Below are 23080 nucleotides of genomic sequence, written 5' to 3' on the forward strand. Positions count from 1 at the left end.
TGCACCCACAATCAGTGGATTGCGGGTGCTTTGTCAGGCTACTGCAATAGCTCAGATTACTGCACTGGCTTTCCAATGAGAACTACATGTCCTCTTGCCGCGGTTGTAGACGGGACTTGTAGCGTGTTCCTTCACAGATCTCTGCGAACAAATGGCATGGCTGTGAGAGCGGAGCTCTGCCAGAGAAGAACAGATGCTAGATGCTGTAAAAGTCTGAAAACCCCAACATTACTGGGAGAATGGGCTCAGGTAGGAAAGGAGGGACTCGTGACCCAGCGGCAAAAGCCATAGAAAAAGAAGGCAAAAGAAATCTGGTGAAATATACAAATCTTCTCCAACGGAGAAGAGGTCCATCACCTAAGGACCCTAGCAAAAATCTGGAACCTTACAGAGTGGGCAAGGTTATATGGATTATATGAATTCACCAAGGACAGTCTCAGCAAAGTTTTCCCAGTATCTAATCACCAGAAGATGGAAGCATATAGACACAAGGTCCAAGATTCAATTCCTGTGTCCTGTACGGTGCAATTAAAATAAAAACAATTGGTTAAGATACATGGTGTTCACAGTGTAAACCCAGCAGTTTTCAGGGATCCTGAACATGCTGCCTGCCAAACAGCCAATCGCTAGAAGAAAAAAAAATACAAAACAATATATGACATTAAGGTAAAAAATGTAATGCCTCGTACACATGAGTAGACTTTCCAGCAGACTTGGTCCGACGGTCTTTCCGCCGGAAAAGTCCGGCGGACTACCTGAACGGACGGACTTGCCTACACACGACCGGACTTTCCGGCAGGCTAAGTCCGCCCGTCTTTCCGACGGACTTTCGCCGGAGTTACAGTGGACTTTCAGAATGAACGGACTTGCCCACACACGGACAAGTCCGTTCATTTTGACTCGGGTACGACGGGACTAGAAAAGGAAGTCAATCTCGCAGCCCGGTGACCACGCCCCCTAAAAGGTCACAGTCCCAGCATGCCCAGGGACTGTGACGGCATAAGGGGGCGGGGTCTCCGCCTATATAAGTCACAGCGGAGCGCTCAGAGAGCAGTCCAGCCGGAGAGAGCGTTGTGTCAACATCTGGAGAAGAGAAGAGGGAAGAAGCCAAGACAAGAAGCCAGAAGTCCAGGCCTCCGCTGGCAAAAGAGTGGCATGAAGACAGCGGAGGAGCCAGCCGAAGAACTGGAACACCGGGAGAAGAGGCCAGAGAGAGCGGAGAAGAACCAACCGGACGCCAGGAGAATAGGAACCGGAGGGACCCCCGAAGCCGGAGGAAGACCCCCGAAGCTGGAGGAAGACTCCCCCCCCCCCCCGGAGCTGTCTAATAAATTATTTTAAAAACCTGTGTAGTGTGTTTTATTATTGACACTTTTTCCCTAGGTAAATGGGTAGGGGTACCATGTACCCCATACCCATTCACATAGGGTGGGGGCCGGGATCTGGGGGCCCTCTGATTATAGGGGGCTCCCGGAATCCGATAAGCCCCCCGCCCGCAGACCCCAACAACCAACGGCCAGGGTTGTCGGGAAGAGGCCCTTGTCCTCATCAACATGGGGACAAGGCGCTTTGGGGGGGCCCTCAGGGCGCCCCCCAAGCACCCACCCCCCATGTTGAGGGCATGCGGCCTGGTACGGTTCAGGAGGGGGGGGCGCGCTTGCTCGTCCCCACCCCCTTTCCTGACCGGCTGGGCTGCGTGGTCGGATCAGGGTCTGGTATGGATTTTAGGGAGGACCCCACGCCGTTTTTTCAGCGTAGGGGGTTCCCTTTAAAATCCATACCAGACCTAAGGGCCTGGTATGCCCCGCACTCGCCGCAATAGGAAAATTTGTTTTTCCTATTGCAGCGAGCGCGAGATGCAATACCCTGCCCTTGCATCGCATCTGGTCCGTCGGACCAGCATACAGACGAACGGGCTTTCCGTCGGACCAGCATACAGACGAACGGACTTTCCGTCAGGAACTGAGTCCGACGGAAAGATTTAAAACATGTTTCAAATCTAGGTCCGGCGGACTTTTGGGGAAAAAAAGTCAGCCGAAGCCTACACACGATCGGATTGTCCGCCGGACCAAGTATGCCGGAAAGTCCGCTCATGTGTACGCGGCATTAGCCTTTACATCCACGTTAAAATATGGAAGAAAAAGAAAGAAAAAGGTAAACGTCAACTGAAAAAAATACCATTTGTTGAATGTTTCTATCGTTTTCTTTAAATATCCATTTAAATGGATATAAAGTATGTGCAGTGAACTTTTCTTATATTTGGTATTCATCTGCTGGCAAGATGAACCGGAGCAGCATGCAGTAATAGTGAACAGGCAAGAGAATAGAGATCATCCTGGAGCAGTTTTTTGATATTGGTCTCCCAACTGTGTTCTAACTTTGCCACCTTGTCTCATACCACTAATTAAGGAGGAACTGCAGTCTGTGCATATAATTTGTAATAAAAAAAAAGGTTTTACTACCCAAAGTTAAATAAACAAGGGCAGAAGATTTAATAGATGGAAAGATGAAAAAATGACTGAAGGTCCGCTTTAAGACAGTATCTGTGCAGGCATGGCCCTTTATTGCTGCCATCAGGAGGCCAGCCCAAAGCATTTTTGTGCAGCCAACACGAATGAGTGCGTGTAGACAAGAAAACTCTGAAAGAGGTTGGAGGAGATTAGCAGCACTGAGATGGGAGGGAAAAATAGGAAAAAAAGGCCAAAATAGTATTTTTTGGTGGAAAAAAGAAAAAGGCAGATGACTCTGATACACAGCACATTTAGCAAACTAAATGCCATTTAATCAAAGTTTAAATCTACTTTAAGGATGATGCCAACAGCAACCAGATTCCAGCATTATTTTAGAACTTGCAATAAGGAATTAAAGTATGGAAACTGACAGATTGGTAAAGGTAACAAACTCAGCTGTAATGAGTTCTGGTTTTCATAACGTACTGTCAGTCTGCCAATCACAGCATCTGCATGTGCAGTCTGGTCCGAGATGTGTTTTCTATGATGGGGTTTAAGTGGCATTTTATTGCTATGCAAAACCATTAACATCAGGGATGTGTGCCCATCAAAAAGTCATCTTCCTAGCTAGGCGTGTATATTATACATTCTCGATTCAAAGTCAATATTTTCTTTGATAACAAACAGCAGACAATACATCACACCACAAGCATTGGCCAATGTCTCAAGACGGCTACTGCATTACAAAAGGTACAAAATGTAAAAACTATCATGCTATCATGCAAGGGATCTGAAAAAGAACCATTAAAAAAATATATTCTTTTCAATTTGTACTATTATGCTCTTACATTTATTGCCATTTTGGCTAAATGTATTTACCGGTCATTTATAGGTTTGGCATCACCAGTCTGAGGCCATCTGTGGGAAGGCCAAAGAACACACTGAACAAAGAACATCTTGACTATGGCACCATTTTCAACGTTTCTCTCATCTACCAGAATGCTGGGATTCCTGCAAATAACACTCTGAAAAGACATTCAGATTTCATTGACATTTCAGTCACTACTAAAGATACGATCTTCTGTAGCAGAAGGATGCCCAGACAGAATCAAATAGCTCATCAGCTCCTAAGGAACAACAATTATAATAAAAAAATGTGAAAAATACTACCTTGGACTACTACAGACTAAGCAAGCGCAGACTCGATGGACTACTCTTTTTCTGCCGTAAATTTTCTATGTTTCTATGCACATTGTTAGATATCACCATCATTCTATAACAAAAAAACATTAATAAGCCTGGGTTTCAGCTTTAGGCCTCATGAACACAGGACGCTTTAATAATGCTCCTCCTCTTGACAGCCAGTCACACGGCATTTCATTCTTGATACCAGGCACAGAAATCAGTCCTTGAGCTTGTTTTTATTAGGGGATAACAACTTGGATGGCGTTCGGGATTATGGGATGCCCAACTTGAAAAATGTCTAACAAACAAAATCATGGACGACTTCCTCCCTTTATACAGATTCCACTTCTTCCTTCCTCCTGCAAAAACTTGGTTCCTTTGCACAGCTTCTGCTGGGTTCAATACTTGGGAACGGACAGTCTCTCGTTAACTCAGCAACAGCCCATTACAGGCTAGGAACTCTCAGTCCCTTAGGGAAGTAGCAACATGTGGAGTGAAATGCATCTTGCACCACCTTCTGCTTCCCTGTAGATATTTATCCCAGTTCTACTACTGCAGAAATGCTAGCCCACATGGCTGCTTCTTCTTCTTCCCAATCCTTCTGACTGACGTACACTGGAGACTTCCCAGGGCAAGGTTAGATGAAGACTTGGCACACTGTTGTCTTCGAGAGACCTGCTACAGCTGGCAGTCTCACCCCTGGTCTGTCCCTGCACTGTGCTGATCTACTCACTCTGTCTCTTTGCTCCTGCTGCCTCTCCAGTTAGGGTCCCTGCAACTGCCTCCTGTGGTAGGATCCTTCCAGGCCAGCCTCCCAAGCTCCAGCCTGAGGGAAAACCCCCTCAAGGGCCACTGACAGACTCCCTCAGCAACTGCTTCTGCAACTTCCACCCGACTCCCTGAATGGCATGGCTCATTGCTATTAAAGGGCTCCTTACTGCCCTGCCAGGCCCACTTACTGGGGATTAGCCAAGGCCCCCTAAATATTCAAGGCAACCCCTCCTAGATTCCGTTTACTAAATTCCAGATCATTCTCCAACACTCTAGAGGCAGGGGGAGGCGCCAGAGAACTGCCAGGATGAGTCATCCAATCCTAACCTCTAGTAACCCTGACCTAGATTCTACAGTATGCCTCAGTTTTATCCCTGGGCCAGCTAGATTTGCCTGTACTACCACTAGTAGCACACTAGAGGGTGCTACACTTCTAAAAGTCTATGTGTGCATTGACACATAGGATAACATAGAGGAGCATTTACAAATAGTTAAAAAAAAATTTAAAAAACACCTGAGGCCCCTAAAAGACGCTACAAAAGCACCTTGTGTGGATGAGGCCTATTATTTTATGTTTTAGAATGATGGTGGTATCTAACAAGGATTCCAGACCTTAGAAGGGTTGAATGACCATTGAGTGGAGAAATACTTTAAGAATTAAAGCAAACCAGTACTAGGCAAAGTTTTAGGTTTGCTTCATAGAAGCCACAACAGGCAGCCTGTACTCACCTTTCTCGCACTGCCTTACAGCCTTCCACCACCATACCACCCTGAGATATCAATGGAAGTTTCACATTTGGGAAAGTTTAACTCTGCACATGGCTCAGTAAGTTCATGCTCACACTCATATGACAGTTGTGATTGGCCACTTAGGCACCCAGCACTGGAATATGGGGAACCAGGAAAAGTGACAAATGTCTACCACTACTAATATACTAAAATGACTGCCACTACTATTATTATTATACAGGATTTATATAGCGCCAACAGTTTGCGCAGCGCTTTACAACATGAGGGCAGACAGTACACTTAGAATACAAATCAATACAGGAGGGATGAGAGGGCCCTGCTCGTTAGAGCTTACAATCTAGAAGGGAGGGTCAAGTGGAAACAAAAGGTAATAACTGTGGGGGGTGAGCTGATGGAGAAAATTAAAATATGGTTGTTAGGTGTGGGTAGGGTAGGCTTCTCTGTAGAGAAGGGTTTTTAGGCATCATCTAAAAGCTAATAAAGTAGGAGTTAAGCGGACAGATTGGGGTAGGGCATTCCATAGGATTGGAGAGGCTTTGAAAAAGTCCTGGAGGCGAGCATGAGAGGAGGTGACAAGGGAGCTAGAGAGCAGAAGGTCTTGAGAGTAACAAAGAGAACGAGTGCGTTGGTATTTAGAGACTAGGCTAGTGATGTAGCTGTGGGCGAAATTGTGGATGGCTTTGTACGTAGTTCTTAGTATTTTGAATTTAATTCTTTGGAGCCAGTGGAGGGATTGATGGAGATGAGTAGCAGACAGAGCGATTGGTAAGGTGGATGAGTCTGGTGGCAGCATTCATGATGGATTGAAGAGGTGATAGACTATGTAGAGGTAAGCCAATGAGAAGTGAGTTGCAGTAGTCGAGGCGAGAGATGACCAGTGAGTGAATTAAGAGCTTTGTTGTGTCATTGGTTAGAAAGGAGCGTATTTTGGAGATGTTGTGGAGGTTGAGGCGGCAGGATTTGGACAGTGATTGGACGTGTTGCTTAAAGGTGAGTTCAGAGTCCAGTACTACACCTAGAACCTCGGCATGTGGGTATGGGCTTATAGTTGTGCCATCGATTTTGACAGAGAGATCAGGGGAAGAGGCATATGGGGGAGGAAAAATTATAAGTTCGGTTTTGGATAGAGTTTGAGGAAGTGGTGTGACATCCAGATTGATATAGCTGATAGTAAATTAGTGATACGTGAGGAGACAGAGGGAGTGAGCTGAGGGGTAGAGAAATAGATTTGTGTGTCGTCAGCGTAGAGGTGGTATTGGAAGCCATGGGAGGCTATCAGTTGACCCAAGGAGGAGGTGTAGATTGAAAATAGGAAAGGTCCAAGAACAGAACCTTGGGGGACCCCAACATAGAAAGGAAGAGGAAAGGAGAAAGTAGAGTTGTAAGAAACGCTAAAGGTGCGATTGGATAAGTAGGAAGAGAACCGGCAAAGAGTACAGTCACAGAGATCAAAGGCGTGGAGTTTTTTTGAGGAGGAGTGGGTGGTGAACCGTATCAAAGGCAGCAGAGAGGTCCAGGAGTAGGAGTATAGAATAGTGTTGATTGGTTTTGGCCGTTAGTAGATTGTTTGTTAGTTTTAGGAGAGCAGTTTCTGTGGAGTGTTGAGGACAAAATCCAGACTGAAGGGGATCAAGAAGGCTATTATCAGCGAGGTGGACGCTCAGTCGGTTGTAGACCAGATGTTCGAGGAGTTTGGATAAGAAGGGGAGCAAGGAGATGGGGCATAGGTTGTTAAGATTGGATGGGTCCAGTGAGGGCTTTTTAAGTATGGGTCTGATGAGTGCATGTTTTAGAGAGTTGGGGAAGATGCCAGAAGAGAGGGAGAGATTGAAGATGTGGGTTAGAGAGTGTAGCATAGTGCCAGAGGGTGAACGTAGCATTTGTGAGGGAACAGGATCCAGAGGGAGGTTGGTGGACTACCAAGTAGTTTAGCAACCTCATCTATAGTGGTGGGCTTGAGAGAGGGAAGTAATGATAGTGCCTGCGGGCATGAAGTGTAAAGCGTGGAGGGTATCGGAACAGTAGAGATCTCCTTGCGAATTGTATCAATCTTCTGTTTGAAGTGATTGGCAATCTCCTGGGCAGTGAGAGAGCTGGTGGGTGGAGGACGAAGTAGAGAGTTGAAGGTAGAGAAGAGTTGACGGGGATGGGATGATAAGTTGCTAATGAGAGTGATAAAATAGGTCTGCTTGGCAGAGAGGAGGCTGTAATTGTATTTTTGGAGGGCAGATTTATATTGTTTGAAATCTCTCTTAGTCTTACGCCACAGGCGCTCATCAGCATGACTACGTTTTTTCAGACTTCTAGTATCATCTGTTTGCCAAGGTTGAAGGGGTTGGGGCCTGATTCTGTGTGTAGTGAGGGGGGCCAGGGAGGCTAGAAGTGAAGCGTTGTAGACAGAAGTGGCTAGGTTGGTGCAGGATAGGGGTGAGATTTTGTCGTAGAGGTTGTCGATAGCAGAGTAGAGAAGAGAAAGGTTGAGATGACATAGGTTTCTGCGGGTAACTTTTAGGCAGTTGGAGGGAGAGGAGGTGGAGGAGAGGGAGAGAGTGAAACTAATAAGGTGGTAGTCAGAGAGAGGGAATGGATAGTTAGAGAGGTTGCATGGAGTGCAAAGGTGAGAGAAAACGAGTTCAAGGGTATTGCCTTCGTAAGTGAGTAGGACCATGTATTAGCCACTGCTTCAGGTCAAAGGAGGAGGTTAGGCTGAGAAGTTTGGAAGGGGCAGGAGTGTTAGTATTAATAGGGATGTTAAAGTCCCCGAGAATGATTGTGGGGATTTCAGAGGAAAGAAATTAGGGTAGACAGGCAGAGAAGTCATCAAGAAAGGTTGATACTGGTTCAGGGGGCCTGTAGATCACATCTATCCTTAGATAAACTGGAGTGAAAAGATGAATGCAGTGTGCTTCTAAAGAGGAGAGTGACAGAGAGGGAGGTGGATGAAGTACCTGAAAGGTGCTATGTGGGGCTAGAAGGATTCCGACATCTCCTCCCTTACGTCCACTGGATCTGGGGGAGTGAGTCCAGAGAAGACCACCATGGTATAGGGCAGCAAAAGACGCACGGTCGGATTCCTGGAGCCAGGTTTCGGTAATGGCGAGTAGGTTAAATGAGTTGGCTATAAAGAGGTCATGGAGAGAGGTGAGTTTGTTGCAGACAGAGCGGGAGTTCCAAAGGGCACAAGACAAAGGGAGTCTGGCCTTGGGAAGAACAGAAATGGGAACTAAACTGTGTTGAGTGCGGCTGCTGCCAGAGGGTGCAGGGTGATGGGCGCACGGGGTACATGATTGAGGCCCGGGGTTTGGAGATATATCTCCAGAGGTTAGGAGAAGCAGGAGGGTGAAGGAGGTAATATAGGAGTGGGATTTATATGAAGGGACATGCCCCAGGGTCTTGGAGATTTTGAGTGTGTGTGGATTTAGAATTAGCAGGAGTTGGTGGGTGCAGTAATAAGGAGAGGACAGAAGTGAGGGTGATATAAAAATGCTGTGGGGGGGGGGAAGAGGGGTGAAGGAAAGATAGTTTTAGGATAGAGGACAGAGCTGTCAAAAGGAGTGGTAGAAAGTGCATGTTACAAGGAGAAAGAGCTGAAGGGGTTAACAAGGTCACCTGATGTCTGTGTGGTGTTTTTCAAAAGTTTTTCTTGTGTCCCTTCACTTTGTGCATTCACTGAAGTGCAGAGTCAGAAGTGCTCCCACTTATAGAAGTAGCCCCACTTTGAAAAAGAGCCCCAGTTGCAAATGTGAGCCCCCTGCAAATGCTTCCCCCAAAAGAGGCTTATATTTATACTGATAGGGGTGGGGTGTGGGTGGATTTCAATTAGAAATCAGGAGGTAACAAAGCTTGGCTGGTTAAAAGGGCAAAAATTTTTTCTTCAGAAACAGACTAGCACAATATGCAATTCTAAAGTGTTATAGAAATTCAGAAACAGTGAGGAAATGAAGAATTATCTCTTGATGCGGTCTGGTGCTACCCAAAAAGGAACACTCAAGAATACATTCCACAGGGGATGCAAGATATATCTGTACCAGACAAAAACTAGTAACTCTCATATGTAAAATTGAAACATGATATTAAAGTTTTGCATCATATAGGCAAGCCTTATATTGTAGGCAATTATATCTGTTAAAATAATTTTGTATACAGTGGGGAAAATTATTATTTGACCCACTGCAGATTTTGTACGTTTGCTCATTTACAAGTGGGCAAAGAGACCTGCAAAAGGCTGGAATGGGCTACAAGACCATCAGCAAGAAGCTTGGCAAGAAGGAGACAACTGTTTGAGTGATTATTCATAAAGGAATACAAAATAACCATCAATCGCCCTCGGTCTGGAGCTCCATGCAAGATTTTGCCTCATTTGGTAAGGATGATCATGAGAAAAATCAGTGATCAATCCAGAACTATACGAGAGGAGCTTTTAAATGATCTCAAGGCAGTTGGGACCACAGTCGCTGAACAAACCAATGGTAACGCAATACACTGCCATGTACTGAAATCCCGCAGCGCTCGCAAGGTCAATCTCCTCAAGCAGGCACATGTACAAGCCAGTTTGAGGTTTGCAAATTAACTTCTAAATGATTTAGAGTGCTGTGGTCAGATGAGACCAAAATTTAATTCATTGGCATTAACTCGAGTCACAGTGTTTGGGGGAAGAAAAATGCTGACTATGACCCTAAGAACACCATGCCTACAGTCAACTACGGAGGTGGAAACATAATGCTGTGGGGCGGTTTCTCTGATAAAGGTACAGACCAATTTTGCTGCATTGAGGGGCCAATGGATTGAGAACCTCCTTCCCTGAGCCAGAACACTGAAGATGGGTCGTGGATGGGTCTTCCAGCACGATAATGACCCAAAACATACCACCAAGTCAACAAAGGAATGGCTCAAGGAGAAGCACATTAAGGTCATAGAGTGGCCTAGCCAGTCCCCAGGTCTCAATCCTATAGAAAAGTAATGGAGGAGGTTGAAACTTCGAGTTGCCAAGCAACAGCCAAGAAACCTTAAGGATTCAGAGAAGATCTGTAAAGAAGAGTGGACCAAAATCTCTCCTGAGATGTGTGCAAACTTGGTAACCAACTACAAAAAACAGCTTACCTCTGTGCTGCTAACAAGGGTTTCTCCACCAAGTACTAAGGCATGTTTTGCTTGGAGATCAAATACTTATTTTACTTACTGAACTGCAACTCAATTTATAACATTTGTATCATGTGTTTTTTCTGGATTTTTGGTTGATATTCTGCCTCCATCATTTAAAATACCCCTATGATAAAAAATTATAGACCCCTCATTTCTTTGTAAGTGGGCAAACTTACAAAATCTGCAGGGGATCAACTAATTATTTCCCCCACTGTGTGGTGAAAGGGAATCAATAGGACCCACCTACCTCTTCACAACTGGCAAAAATGGTCCTTCCTTGTGTTTAAATACCACAGAAAGGAATGACAATTATAAGGAGCAGGCAGTTGTCATAATATGCTATCAGAGTGCTTAGAATAACAAAAAAAAAACATTAAACCATGCAGCTACAGAATGTAAGACTACAAAGTACCCTCAGCTGCTACACAATCCCCCAGATTTCTCTCACTTTTTTTCAATTGGTATTATGAAAACATAAATGTTAGGATAAAGGTAACTGTTGAAAAATAGTTAAAATGTTAAATAGCAGCCTGTTATATATCTTATTCATGCTAAAATAAAAACTTTTTGGAAATTAATGTATGTCTAAAGGCATCAGTATGCAGCCCAAACAAATCCAAAATCCATTCACTATGTGATGCACAAACTCATGAAAACAAAACTCCTTTACCTGCTGAGTTAGCCAATCACCCTTGAGCTAACAATACTGCTTTTGCTGAACTGAAGTTGCAAGTCAGCCTTGCCTGAGGATCCCCCAGTAGATCACAGAACACCTCTTCGTCTCCTAATCTCCATAACATAAGGAAGGGGGGTGTTCTGTAGTCCAATAGAGAGAACTCAGGCAGAACTGTAAACACAGCTAGAAATTTTAGTGCAGAAGAGATAACATTGCCAGCTCTCTATAGGACATTAGGAGCTCACTGGATTTCATGCAGAATCAATAGGTATTTTTCTATGTCTGTATGTACTACTTTATTGCAGAGATGTACTGAATGTGTTTTATTATAATTATTTTTTTAGCATATGCTTAAAATATAAATTTTTGGTAAGATGCCCTTTTTTTATTTGAAAAAAAAAAAAAGAAAACAAACCGCTGTTTTAAAAGCAGTGTCAACAAATGTTATCGTAATGTAAACTATGAATAATCACATAAAACAAACTTCCCCGATCACCTTGCACCACAAGCCGGGAGTCGTGAAGCTTGTGTGTAACCGCACTCCAGGGAGGGAGAAAGAGTTCATGAGTAAGTTTTTTAAAAATACATTTTGACTGAACCAATCCCAAGAGACGGCAATTCACCATTAGGAAAACACACAGCTAACAATGTGCCTTATTTTCACATGTAATTCTATCTATTTCTTTCCCTCTTTAACACAGGATTACTTGACATCTAACCCTCGGAGATACACTGAGATAGAGAACACATTTCCCTGCTAACCACAGGTTGAGCAAAGCAAGCCAGAGTGATGCGAATAATATCCTTTCAATATGAGGGAAAAAATAAAGATCTAAATTACTGATCTGAAAATCTGTTTCGGCGCCAAACTCACTAGTTCGCCGCCCAACACAAATACACATGAAGGAGTAGTTAAAATACCTTTTTGCCAGTCCACTCTAGTTAATCATGATGAGTTTACCGCTCTGCTTTCAAAATGTGAAATCCACTCTTAAATTATTTATGTGAGAAGGTCCAATTTGTGCTTGCAACCAGAACAGAATTTTCTGCTCAGTTTTGAAAGAGTAATCCATCTTATAAGGCTTCAGTGTGGTGCAAGAAGGGATGATGGAACCCATGCTTGGGTAAAGGGCTTAGTATTGAAAAGCTTTAGGGAGGTTCACTGACACATGATCGCTCCACTGGAAACTCTTGGAGTCCCCCATAATTAAGCTGCCCATACACTGGTTTGTATTAAAATCTTGTTAGCAATCAGAGACCTCCCAGATGTCATTCAAAAGTACTTCAAAATGTTGTTTGCTTTTAAAATTTGAGTTTGGATGAAAGATGTTTCCCAAATGAAAACCACATTCACTGTTAAAATTTAATTTTTTCTATCCATTTATTTTCCATCCTGCTCCTTCGATTTTTCATCATTATGGTCGCAAATGATCATCAATTTAACCTAAATAACCATTAAGGATTAAACAAACTTTCCAAGAGCAGATTTTTTTTTTAAATTCTACCTGTGTATGGCCACATTTTAAAGTGTATCTGAAGCCAGTTTTGTTTTCCATTTTAGAAATAGAAGGAAAGGGTTCAAACCCCTGTTTGTGTCCCACTGGAGAAAGAGCCTTTTATACATTGTCCTGTAGTCACATCAGGAAGTGAGGGAAATTTCCTTTCAGACAGTTATCACATTTGCTGTCCTTGTTGGAAAGTTTCAATTCTATTCTAGTTCTGGTGACAATCCAAAATTTTGGAATCTCCTTCAGTTTCAGGGACCGTGGCCATGAGGACAAATCGAGAGGATGAATCTTCTACCTGGGACTCAGATATAAAAAAAACTGAGAGGTTCCAACCCTTCCTAGCTTCATCCAAACCTATAAAAAAAGTTTTTTCTTTTGATGTAGGTGAGCAGGTTTATATGGGTGACTTCTTGGAACGTCAGGAATAACCTGACCTGTCTGTGATGGAGGAGAGCAGATTTTTGGTTGCCAAAGTGGATAAAAAAACATGTGTGCGGCCATAGCACAAGGGCCTGCCTGCTGGATAATCCCAGCAGTGAGGACACAGTCACTTTCCTATGTGTTCCCAGCATCTCAGAAGTGACATCATAGGCCACAGGACACTTCAAGGGCACAAAAGAGACTCATACTGAACATCAGGAGTTATTAAGGATATTTCCTGTTTATCAACCAACATGCAAGCAACAAGCTCTATGACCAAATATAAATATATTAAAAACCACCATCTTACAGGCACACTGCCACATTATAACATAAAATAAAATACTGCAGAAAAGTTAGATCATCGTGGGCTGGCCGAGTTGGACAAATATGACACACGCATAAGAACAAGGAAGCTAGAAGCACCAGAAAATTAGCTCACATCACGGAAGGAGAGTTAAAGCTGGGTAAAACAAAAATCCTCCTTTGCAGTGATGTGTTTCCGCACTGCAAAGCTTAAATGATCATTTTTGTCTAGTGTCCTGGAAAGTCCTTTTTCTTACCTGACCCTGCTCCCGTAGTCTCCCTTGGCAAAAGGTGCTCCTCTCTTTTTCCCCATGTGCTGGCTTGTGGGCTGTCCCTCTGCTTCCTCACATCCAATGCAGAGTTGGAAAAAGCTTTAAAAAGTGCTTTTTCCAAGACCCTGGACATAGACTAGCATTTATCCAATGTTGCACAGGGGCAGCCCCACTGCATGGCAGGATTTCAATTATCCCCAGGGTTAACATTAAAGCACCCAAAAGGGGAAGCTCTGCTTGCTTGCTCCCTCCCCCCACATTTGGCACCTTTCGGGGGGTCACCCGGAGGTTTGTCTCCCCTCCTCCTTCCCCCGCCGCCAGGCCATTCACAAAGTGCAGCAAGCTTCACCCATGTGCAGTAGGGAACTGGCTGTGAAGCCGCAAGGCTTTACTGCCGGTTCCCCTTACAAGTAAGGGTGGCGGCGACAGCACCCGAGAGCCGATTGAAAAATCGGCTGGGGTGCCGTCATCGCAGGCTCCCTGGACAGGTAAGTGTCCTAATATTACAAGTCAGCAGCTACAGTATTAGTAGCTGCTGACTTTGAATTTAATGGTGGGGGGGGGGGGGGGGGTATGGGGGCTGGAGCTCCACTTTAAGTATAGCTTGGTTTAGTTCTGCTTTAAGCACTTTATTTGCAGGTCAGATTCATTTTAATGACAAACCAGAAAAAAAGGATTACACAAAAATGTACCAGGGGGACAGAACAAGTCTTGAAATGTTTTAAAAAAAAAAGAAACAGGGAGTTTTGTACATGTTTCTTTTCCATGTACCCTAATATATGGAAGTAGTATTTTAATGGAATAGAGCCATCACATGAAACAACTTACTAGAATTTCAGTTGACTTTGTTAAAGGAAATTATTTTAAATTAATGTGGCTACTGAACCATTGCCATGTGGGACCTCAAAAAAATACATATATATTCCTTATAATTTTTCTCTGTGAACATTTATTTATTTAAGCTTAACTCCAAGTTCTTAATGCTAACCATACAAAAAAAGTCGGCAATGTTCTGTGCTAGCGGCCCAGATATTCATCCAAACAAGGGCAAGCAAACATTTGTGCATGTTGAAAAAGCATTCACTGTCAGTGGTAGCATGTTAACCCATCTCTTGCTGAGCCAAAGGTCGGAATTAGGTCTACAGAACTTCAGAGAGAGAGAATCTGAGACTGTTCTTTGGAATAGAAAATTGCAGAGGAGAAATAAAAAAAAATAAGCAAAACATTAATAGCCCAGATCATGGAGTAACTCTGCTTTTTTTTTTTTTTTTAAGCATCCTACCTCCCACTGTCTGCCCAACATCAAGAATTACATATAAAATAATGGGCACTTAAAGTGAATTACCAACGTGCCAGAAAACATGATACAATTTACAACTTTACCTAATTTTCCTACCCAAGTGGATTAGGTTCAAAGACTTGGCATCCTGGAAACTTTCATGACTATGCCCTCTTGCTCTGCTTACAGTACAGCTTATACAGAGCAAAACAGTGGAAGTTTTGGTTAGAACATACGTATTTAGGGTGTTTCTTCTCATTCGGGCCTGCTCCATTTTGGTGAAGAGTGGCCACATGTGGAAAGACAAGTTTAAATAGCTGCATCATCAAAAAAAAGTGTTTTTATCAGAAAATTTGAATTACTGTATTTATTGGCGTATAACACTCACTTTTTTACCATGAAAATCGGGTGCAAATAGCGTGTGCGTGTTATACGCCGATACTTCAATTTCGGCTGCCTCGGAGGCAATGGGCGGGGGGGGACAGGACGAGTGCCGTCAGATTACATACAGTGAGAATCTCCTGTTTACTTGGCGGCCTCTGTAATAGGAAGTCAATAGATGGCAATGGCGAGGCTGCTGCATTGATAGCAATAGCGAGGCTGCTGCATTGATGGCGATGGTGAGGCTGCTGCATTGATGGCAATGGTGAGGCTGCTGCATTGAGGGCAATGGTGAGGCTGCTGCATTGATGACAATGGTGAGGCTGCTGCATTGATGACAATGGTGAGGCTGCTGCATTGATGTGGACTAATAAGGCTGCATTGATGGCACTTATGAGGCTGCAGGTGGGCATTGATCAGGCTGCATTGATGGCAACGGTGAGGCTGCAGATGGGCACTGACCCTTATTTTGCTTCAAAGTTCCTTATTTAAAATTTAAGTTTTTTTCCTGAAACTTGCCTCTTAAAATGAATGTGTGTGTTATACGCCTGTGCGTGTTATATGCCGATAAATACGGTATTTGTTTTTTTTTTTAAAGATCAGCATTTCATCTGTAATGCCGCGTACACACGATCGGACTTTACGGCATACTTGGTCCGGCGTACCGGATTTCGACGGACAATTCAATCGTGTGTGGGCTCCAGCGGACTTTGTTTTCTCAAAAGTTTGATGGACTTAGATATGAAACATGTTTCAAATCTATCCGACAGACTCGAGCCTGGTCAAAAAGTCCGCTCGTCTGTATGCTAATCCGACGGACAAAAACCGAAGCTAGGGCAGCTATTGGCTACTAACTTCCTTGTTTTAGTCCGGTCGTACGTCATCACGTACGAATTCGTCGGACTTTGGTGGATCGTGTGTAGGCAAGTCCGTTCATTCAGAAAGTCCGTCGTAAAGTCAGTCGAAAAGTCCAAAGTATGCCGTATAACAGGTACAGTATGTAGAAGTTATTTTCACAGGTAGATTTGTATGAGGCATACTTGAAGTAAAAAGGTCACACACACACACGTGAAGGTCAAACTGGGCACAAGATTATAAAATACATAAGAAAAAAGTTAAACTAGTCAAAACTGAATGTCAAAATGATCAGTAGATCCGGAGCTATGGGAAGCTGAAAGTGCATGCAAACCTCAACTTTTTTCTATAAACATTGAGCTTGGCCCCATTCTCTCCAAAGCCTCCCTGTTGGTATAGCTAGAAGGTGAAGTTTGTACTCAGAGTGTTGGGCTTCTTTTATCCCATCCAGCCCCACATACCCTGAATCAACATCAGCACACAAGGAAGGTCTTTTCGGCACTCTTCTCCTGCTGTAAGCCAGGCCTAAACATGCCCCTAAGCTTTCAGTCCCGGAAACATGTTAAGATAACAGCACTGAGCAAAGCAGAAGAGTCTGATTAAAGTAACTGACAATCAGTGCAGTCACCTCCACAAATGTACTCCTGCCAATACCTACAATGCATCAATGTCCTACTGTGCATAAACCAACTTCAACATAAATAGAATTTATTATACAATAGTGTTACAAGGTGCCACACGTCAATATTCATAAAATAAATCAGTGCTAGTTCATGTGCACAGATCAATATTAAAACAAATCTATTATAACATATACATTAATTAATCCCATACAATATTAAAGTGCTCAAAGTTCATTTATAAGTGCAGATCTCCCATATGTGACTTGATGAATGGATTACACTGGATTACACTGGATTAGGGTTGCAACTAACGATTATTTTCATAATCGATTAGTTGGCCGATTATTGTTTCGATTAATCTGTTAATAACCTTAAAAAAAGTGTGGTGCATAATTTAGTTAATTAGTAAATTTTTAAAAAAAGGCAATTTATTCTTAAATATATATCTCTATACAATGGTAAATAAAAATAACCAACTATATGGTTAGAGAGCAAAATATCTAATCCACGCTGAGAAAAACAGACTGAAGAGATATACTATTAGAGGAGAGATATACTGTATATACTATTAGAGGAGATATACTGTATATATTATTAGAGGAGAGATATACTGTATATACTATCAGAGGAGATATACTATATATACTATTAGAGGAGAGATATACTGTATATACTATTAGAGGAGAGATATACTGTATATACTATTAGAGGAGAGATATACTGTATATACTATTAGAGGAGATATATACTGTATATACTATTAGAGCAGAGATATACTGTATATACTATTAGAGGAGATATACTGTATATACTATTAGAGGAGAGATATACTGTATATACTATTAGAGGAGAGATATACTGTATATAGTATTAGAGGAGATATACTGTATATACTATTAGAGGAGAGATATACTGTATATACTATTAGAGGAGATATATACTGTATATACTATTAGAGCAGAGATATACTGTATATACTATTAGAGGAGATATACTGTATATACTATTAGAGGAGAGATATACTGTATATACTATTAGAGGAGAATGCGACCGTGTGTATGCTCCATCGGAGTTTTGCTGGCGGAATTCCCGCCAGCAAAAGATCGAGAGCAGGATCTCAATTTTTCGTTCGGAAAAAGTTCCTATCTGAAAATGCGATCGTCTGTACAAATTCCGACGCTCAATATTCCTACACATGCTCGGAAACAATTCAACGCTTACTCAGAAGCATTGAACTTCATTTTCTCGGCTCGTCGTAGTGTTGTACATCACCGCGTTCTTGACGGTTGAAAGTTCAGAGAACTTTTGTGTGACCATGTGTATGCAAGGCAAGCTTGAGCAGAATTCAATCGGAAAAACCATCCAAGTTTTTTCCGACGGGAAATCTGCTCGTGTGTATGGGGCATAAGAAGAGATATACTGTATAAACCATTTGAGGAGAGATATACCGTATAACCTATTAGAGATGAGATATACTGTATATACTATTAGAGGATATATACTGTATATACTATTAGAGGATATATACTGTATATACTATTAGAGGATATATACTGTATATACTATTAAAGGGTGATTCTGGTAAATATCATCAGACTCAGAGATCACATTTTTTTATTAAAAAACAAAACAATGTCTTCCTTCAAAAAAAATGTAATTTTAAGAATGTTTGTTCGATTTTCTAATCGTTAGTGGGGTCAAATCGATGTTCGTTTTCAACCACAGCGACGGGAAAATTTGTAAATAATAGAAAACTTCTTGGTCAAAGGAATTTTCAGACAGTGTATGTGGTTTTTGTTCAGAAATTACATTCGTTTTAAAAACGATGTTGAAAACAAGTGAAAATTTCAAACAACATTCTTTCATTCAGCGAATGTACAAAGATTTTTCTTCTTAATATTCTCGTCTGAAAATTGATCCGCGTGGCCAGCATAAGGCTCGGTACACACCTATGCAGTTTGCTTTTGATCTGTTTCTGCAGTGCTTTTTGCTGTGTGTTTTGATTTTTGCGCACGTGATTTTGCTGCAATTTGCGTTTTTGCATTTCTTGGGCCAATTTGTTGTTGGGCAGATTAAAAAACACAAATTGCTGCAAAAAAGCTTTACATGCATTGAAGTATATTGAACCAAAAAAGCACCGTTTTGCGTTAAAAAAAAAAAAAAAAAAAAAATCAGATAATCACTACTGTAAGGGGTTCATTTTTTTTTTACTGTAGAACTGTGAAAGTAATATTTACAGTAGCGATTATTTGCTCTTTTTGTACTATAAAGGGCTAATTTTAGCTTTTTTTAACCCCATTATGTTACTGGCCGATTAGTCGATGATGAAAATAGTAATTGATTAATTTCATTAGTTGTCGGATAATCAATTCGTTGTTTCAACCCTACACCAGATGATATCAATGCGTTCAACCACCGTTGGATCACCAGACACGTGCTCCCTCCAATGGGTGTAGGCTCACCTCTGGGAGTGTGGCCCCTCAACTAAGCTGGGTAAAAAAGCGTTCACATCGAATGGAAAAGGATCTTCCATTCGATCTGATAAGTATTCACGCACTTCTCTTTAGAAGTGGAGCCGGGTCAGAGCGCTTATGTCACTACTGGGTGGTTTTCAGGATCCTGTAGTGAGAAGGGATTGCTTACTATGTACTATTTGCAGATTATGGCACTGAGTGTGCATGTTTATGTCTGTCCTGTTTTAATATTTCATAAATAGTTTTAAGTGTACAGAGAGCACTATTGGTTTTATTCCTTTTGCAAGAATACTAATCACAACGGATGGAATCGCCGTCATTGTACGTCGGTCAGAAAGCTGCCTTAACCCCGGTATTTTTAACAATGGCAAGCGGCGCTTTTTCAGATAAAAGTAATCTCTGCGGTGGATTCACCGCAAAATCACTTTTATCAGGGATGGGAGAGCCGCCCCCTTCCGCCGCGTTTCGGTCATCTCCGCTGCTTACCGGAGCCGTCGGTAGTGACGGAGACGATCCTGTCCATCCCCGACAGACATGGAGCTGAGTGAGGGAAAGATGGCCCCACTCAGCTCCATAACATTGAATGGCGGAAGCAACGTCAAACGTCACTTCCGCCCAATGGTCTTAAAGGGGATTTTTTTTTTTTGCAAAAAAAATAAAGACTTTTTTTATTGCATTTTAGTGTAAATGTTAAGTCTTTTTGATCCCAGATCTCACATTTAAGAGGTCCTGTCATACTTTTTTTTCTATCACAAGGGATGTTTACATTCCTTGTAATAGGAATAAAAGTGACCCAATTTTTTTTTTAAGGAACAGTGTAAAAATAAAAGATAAAAATTAAAATAAATAAGAATTAAAAAAAAAATTAAAGCGCCCCGTCCCGTCGAGCTCACGAGCAGAAGCGAACGCATACTAAGTCACGCCTGCATATGAATCAAACTACGCATGTGAGGTATCGCCACGATCGTTACAGAGAGAGCAATAATTCTAGCACTAGATCTCCTCTGTAACTCTAAACATGTAACCTGTAGAAATTTTTAAATGTGGCCTATGGAGATTTTTAAGGGTCAAAGTTTGTCGCCATTCCACAAGCGGGCGCAATTTTGAAGCATGACATGTTGGGTATCAATTTACTTGGCATAACATTATCTTTCACAATATCAAAAAAAATTGGGCTGACTTTACTGTTGTCTTATTTTTTCAAAAAAATTTATTTTTTTAAAAAATATTGCGCTTAAAAGACCGCTGCGCAAATACAGTGTGACAAAGTATTGCAATGACCGCCATTTTCTTCTCTAGGCTGTCTGCAAAAAAATATATATATATAATGTTTGGGGGTTCTAAGAAATTTTCTAGCAAAAAAAATTATTTTAACTTGTAAACAATTGTCAAAAAGAGTCTCGTCCTCAAGTGGTTAAAGGAAGTCCGGAAGTGCTGGAGCATTAATAGGAGCCAGGGGTCATTTGTTGTATAGCCTAAAAAGGGGCAAAAGTGCATGGGACCTTGATGAGGATTGAGGTTAATCCATGGAGGTGATTATATACAGTGGGGAAAATAATTATTTGATCCCCTGCAGATTGTGTAAGTTTGCCCACTTAGACATAGACGCTTAGGAGGGGGTTGGGTCAGGCTTGTAACCATAGAAGCTGGTATAAATTGTCAAACCTTAGAACCCTAGATTTTTGTGTCCCCAAAGTACTTGACAGGAAAGCTAAACTGGCATTTACTTTAACAACCTCCAGCTGAATTTAGTAACAGTTTAAAAAAGGGATACAAAAAGTACAGATTTTTTTGTTTATGGTACAAAACTGCTTTTGGTTTTATAAATCTGCATTTTGTTTTGTTGCGCACTTAAATGCAAAACAGTTATATAATATTACACTGGGGAAAAGGAAACAGAACACATACATAAATAAGTTGGGAGAAAAAACGCTACATAAGCCAGAAAATTAGACAAGCATTTGTGTGTCTGCATCCCAAACATTAAACCTGCCTTGGGGTAATCAGAAGTCAAATGTTCATTTTCCAGAGTTGTTCCCAAACATAGAACAATTTTCAAAGTGAAACATTTCAGGAAATGGTTTGTCTACAGAGAGAGCCAAACTGCCAACAGTCAACTAAGATGACTTTCTTCCCTTCGCTACAGCCTTCTGATATAAAAATCAACCCTCGCTGCTGTTACAGCGGTTTGGACAAATGTGAATTTGTCATTTCCGTGTTATGCCAACACTGTGTCTGAAGTTCCGAAGCCATCAAACCATAATCCTGTATAATGTGTACTCAATCTAGAATAGTATTTCAGTGGGGCTTACCTTTACCAGTGAATGGAGACTTTTTTCACCAAACATATCCCAGAGGAAGGTCAAGTCTTCTTGGCTGTCCACGTGTGGCTGCAGCTGGGCCGGTAGTGTAGCCAAGAGCTCATACAGACCTATAAAACGAAAATAAAACAGAAAATGTAATCTCATTAATTTCACCTAACAACTCCATCCAATGGCTTGCCCAACATTTCTCGATAAAGAAAAAAAATGACTTAGAAAGTTTGAAATTGGACTCAATGTTAACAGAACAGAGAAATATATATTTTTTTAACAAAAAGTACATGTCTACTATTATCAATCCGAAATTGAAATTATTTTATTTACTTAATAAATATATTTTTTTTAACAACATACTTTGTGACTTAATCGCTTTTCCATTTCCACCGAGGCAAGCCAATGACTCACCAAAACGGAACAATTTCCAAAAACGAAATCGGGTGGTCCGCGTAACTGTGACTACACTTTGAAATAAAACTTTTTTTTTTTTTAATTTATAGCTCAATTAAGATTTGTATTTTCAAACGCCCCATAAAAAATATATATATGTTCCATAGAATCGTTCAAGAAATGAACAATACAGCGGGGAAACAGACGGCATGTATGAAAACACTGCTAAAATGTAAAATATCATAGTTCATTTTTTTTAAACTTGAGGATTGCTGTTTTTCAATTTCTGCTAATATCATCTCATCTTACTGCAGTAACTAGTAGGTAAAGCTGTACTTAAATAAGCTTGCAAAGCAAACAGTAGCACAGTGTTCTAGGAGTAGCTGCACATAAGCAACAACCATCTATCATTTACACAAACTTTCAAGCTGCAGTCCAAGAATGTAGCCGCACTGACTGCATGAGTCTCTATGGGGAACGGACATGTCATGAGCCGCTATCAATTCATAGCACATGTTGAATTTTCCAGGGGGGATTAGAGGTAAAGAGGACAAATTCACATTTTTTTCTGCTTGCTGTCTACAAAAACATGAGAAATCTCAGGGGGGTCCCCACTACATGTTCCTGCTATTATTTTTAGTCTGGATCACTGTCGCTGTTCATCTAAAAGTCAACTTTTACAAGACGCTGAAAAAAAAATGCTTGGTAAAAAGGCTGTAAAAGGAGAATCCAAATTTTGCATGCTAATCTAAATTCTGTATCAATGAGTTGTCATGGCCAAGCCTTCGTGACCTTCTAAGTGCCATTAAAAACGTAATCCTATGCTATAAAAACCCACTGTTCCTTATTTGTTTTTTCCATCAACCGGCATGGGGCATGAATGTCCTTTTGCTAATACACAAACACACACTCTCCAGTTACACTTGTTTGCTGAGGTCAAAGAAGAGATCTTTATCGTAAGCAGCTTCTCAAAATCTTGTTCATAAGCTCAGAACATGATACAGTTAGTCCCTTGAATGTAGAGAAAAGTCTTTTCAACTCAAAGAAACTAATATATATTTATTATTGCCAAGTGGAAAATAAATGTGCATCGTTATTTGCCAAGCAGAGCTGTGGTGTTAGCGGTAACAGGAGCGCCCAAAGAACACATCCTGAAAACGGTGCTCACAAGCCTGGTGATTTAACAGACACTGCATTCTGTACTAAGATCCCCTTCAATCCACCCTATAGGATATAGGTGTACGTGCAGACTTTCAGGACATATCATATGTTTCTGCAAA

General features: G+C 41.7%; 1 protein-coding gene across 1 annotated transcript in view; it reads right to left on the reverse strand.

Moving 5' to 3' along the window:
- MPP7 (MAGUK p55 scaffold protein 7) overlaps positions 1-23080 on the reverse strand; it is a gene marked incomplete in the record, with an annotated part of 615576 nt that overhangs the window by 344858 nt on the left and 247638 nt on the right. The window contains 1 exon segment of the mRNA XM_073629838.1: positions 21405-21523. Coding sequence (XP_073485939.1) covers positions 21405-21523 — 119 coding nt within the window.

Source organism: Aquarana catesbeiana, linkage group LG05, assembly GCF_042186555.1.
Source record: "Aquarana catesbeiana isolate 2022-GZ linkage group LG05, ASM4218655v1, whole genome shotgun sequence".
NCBI lineage: Eukaryota > Metazoa > Chordata > Amphibia > Anura > Ranidae > Aquarana > Aquarana catesbeiana.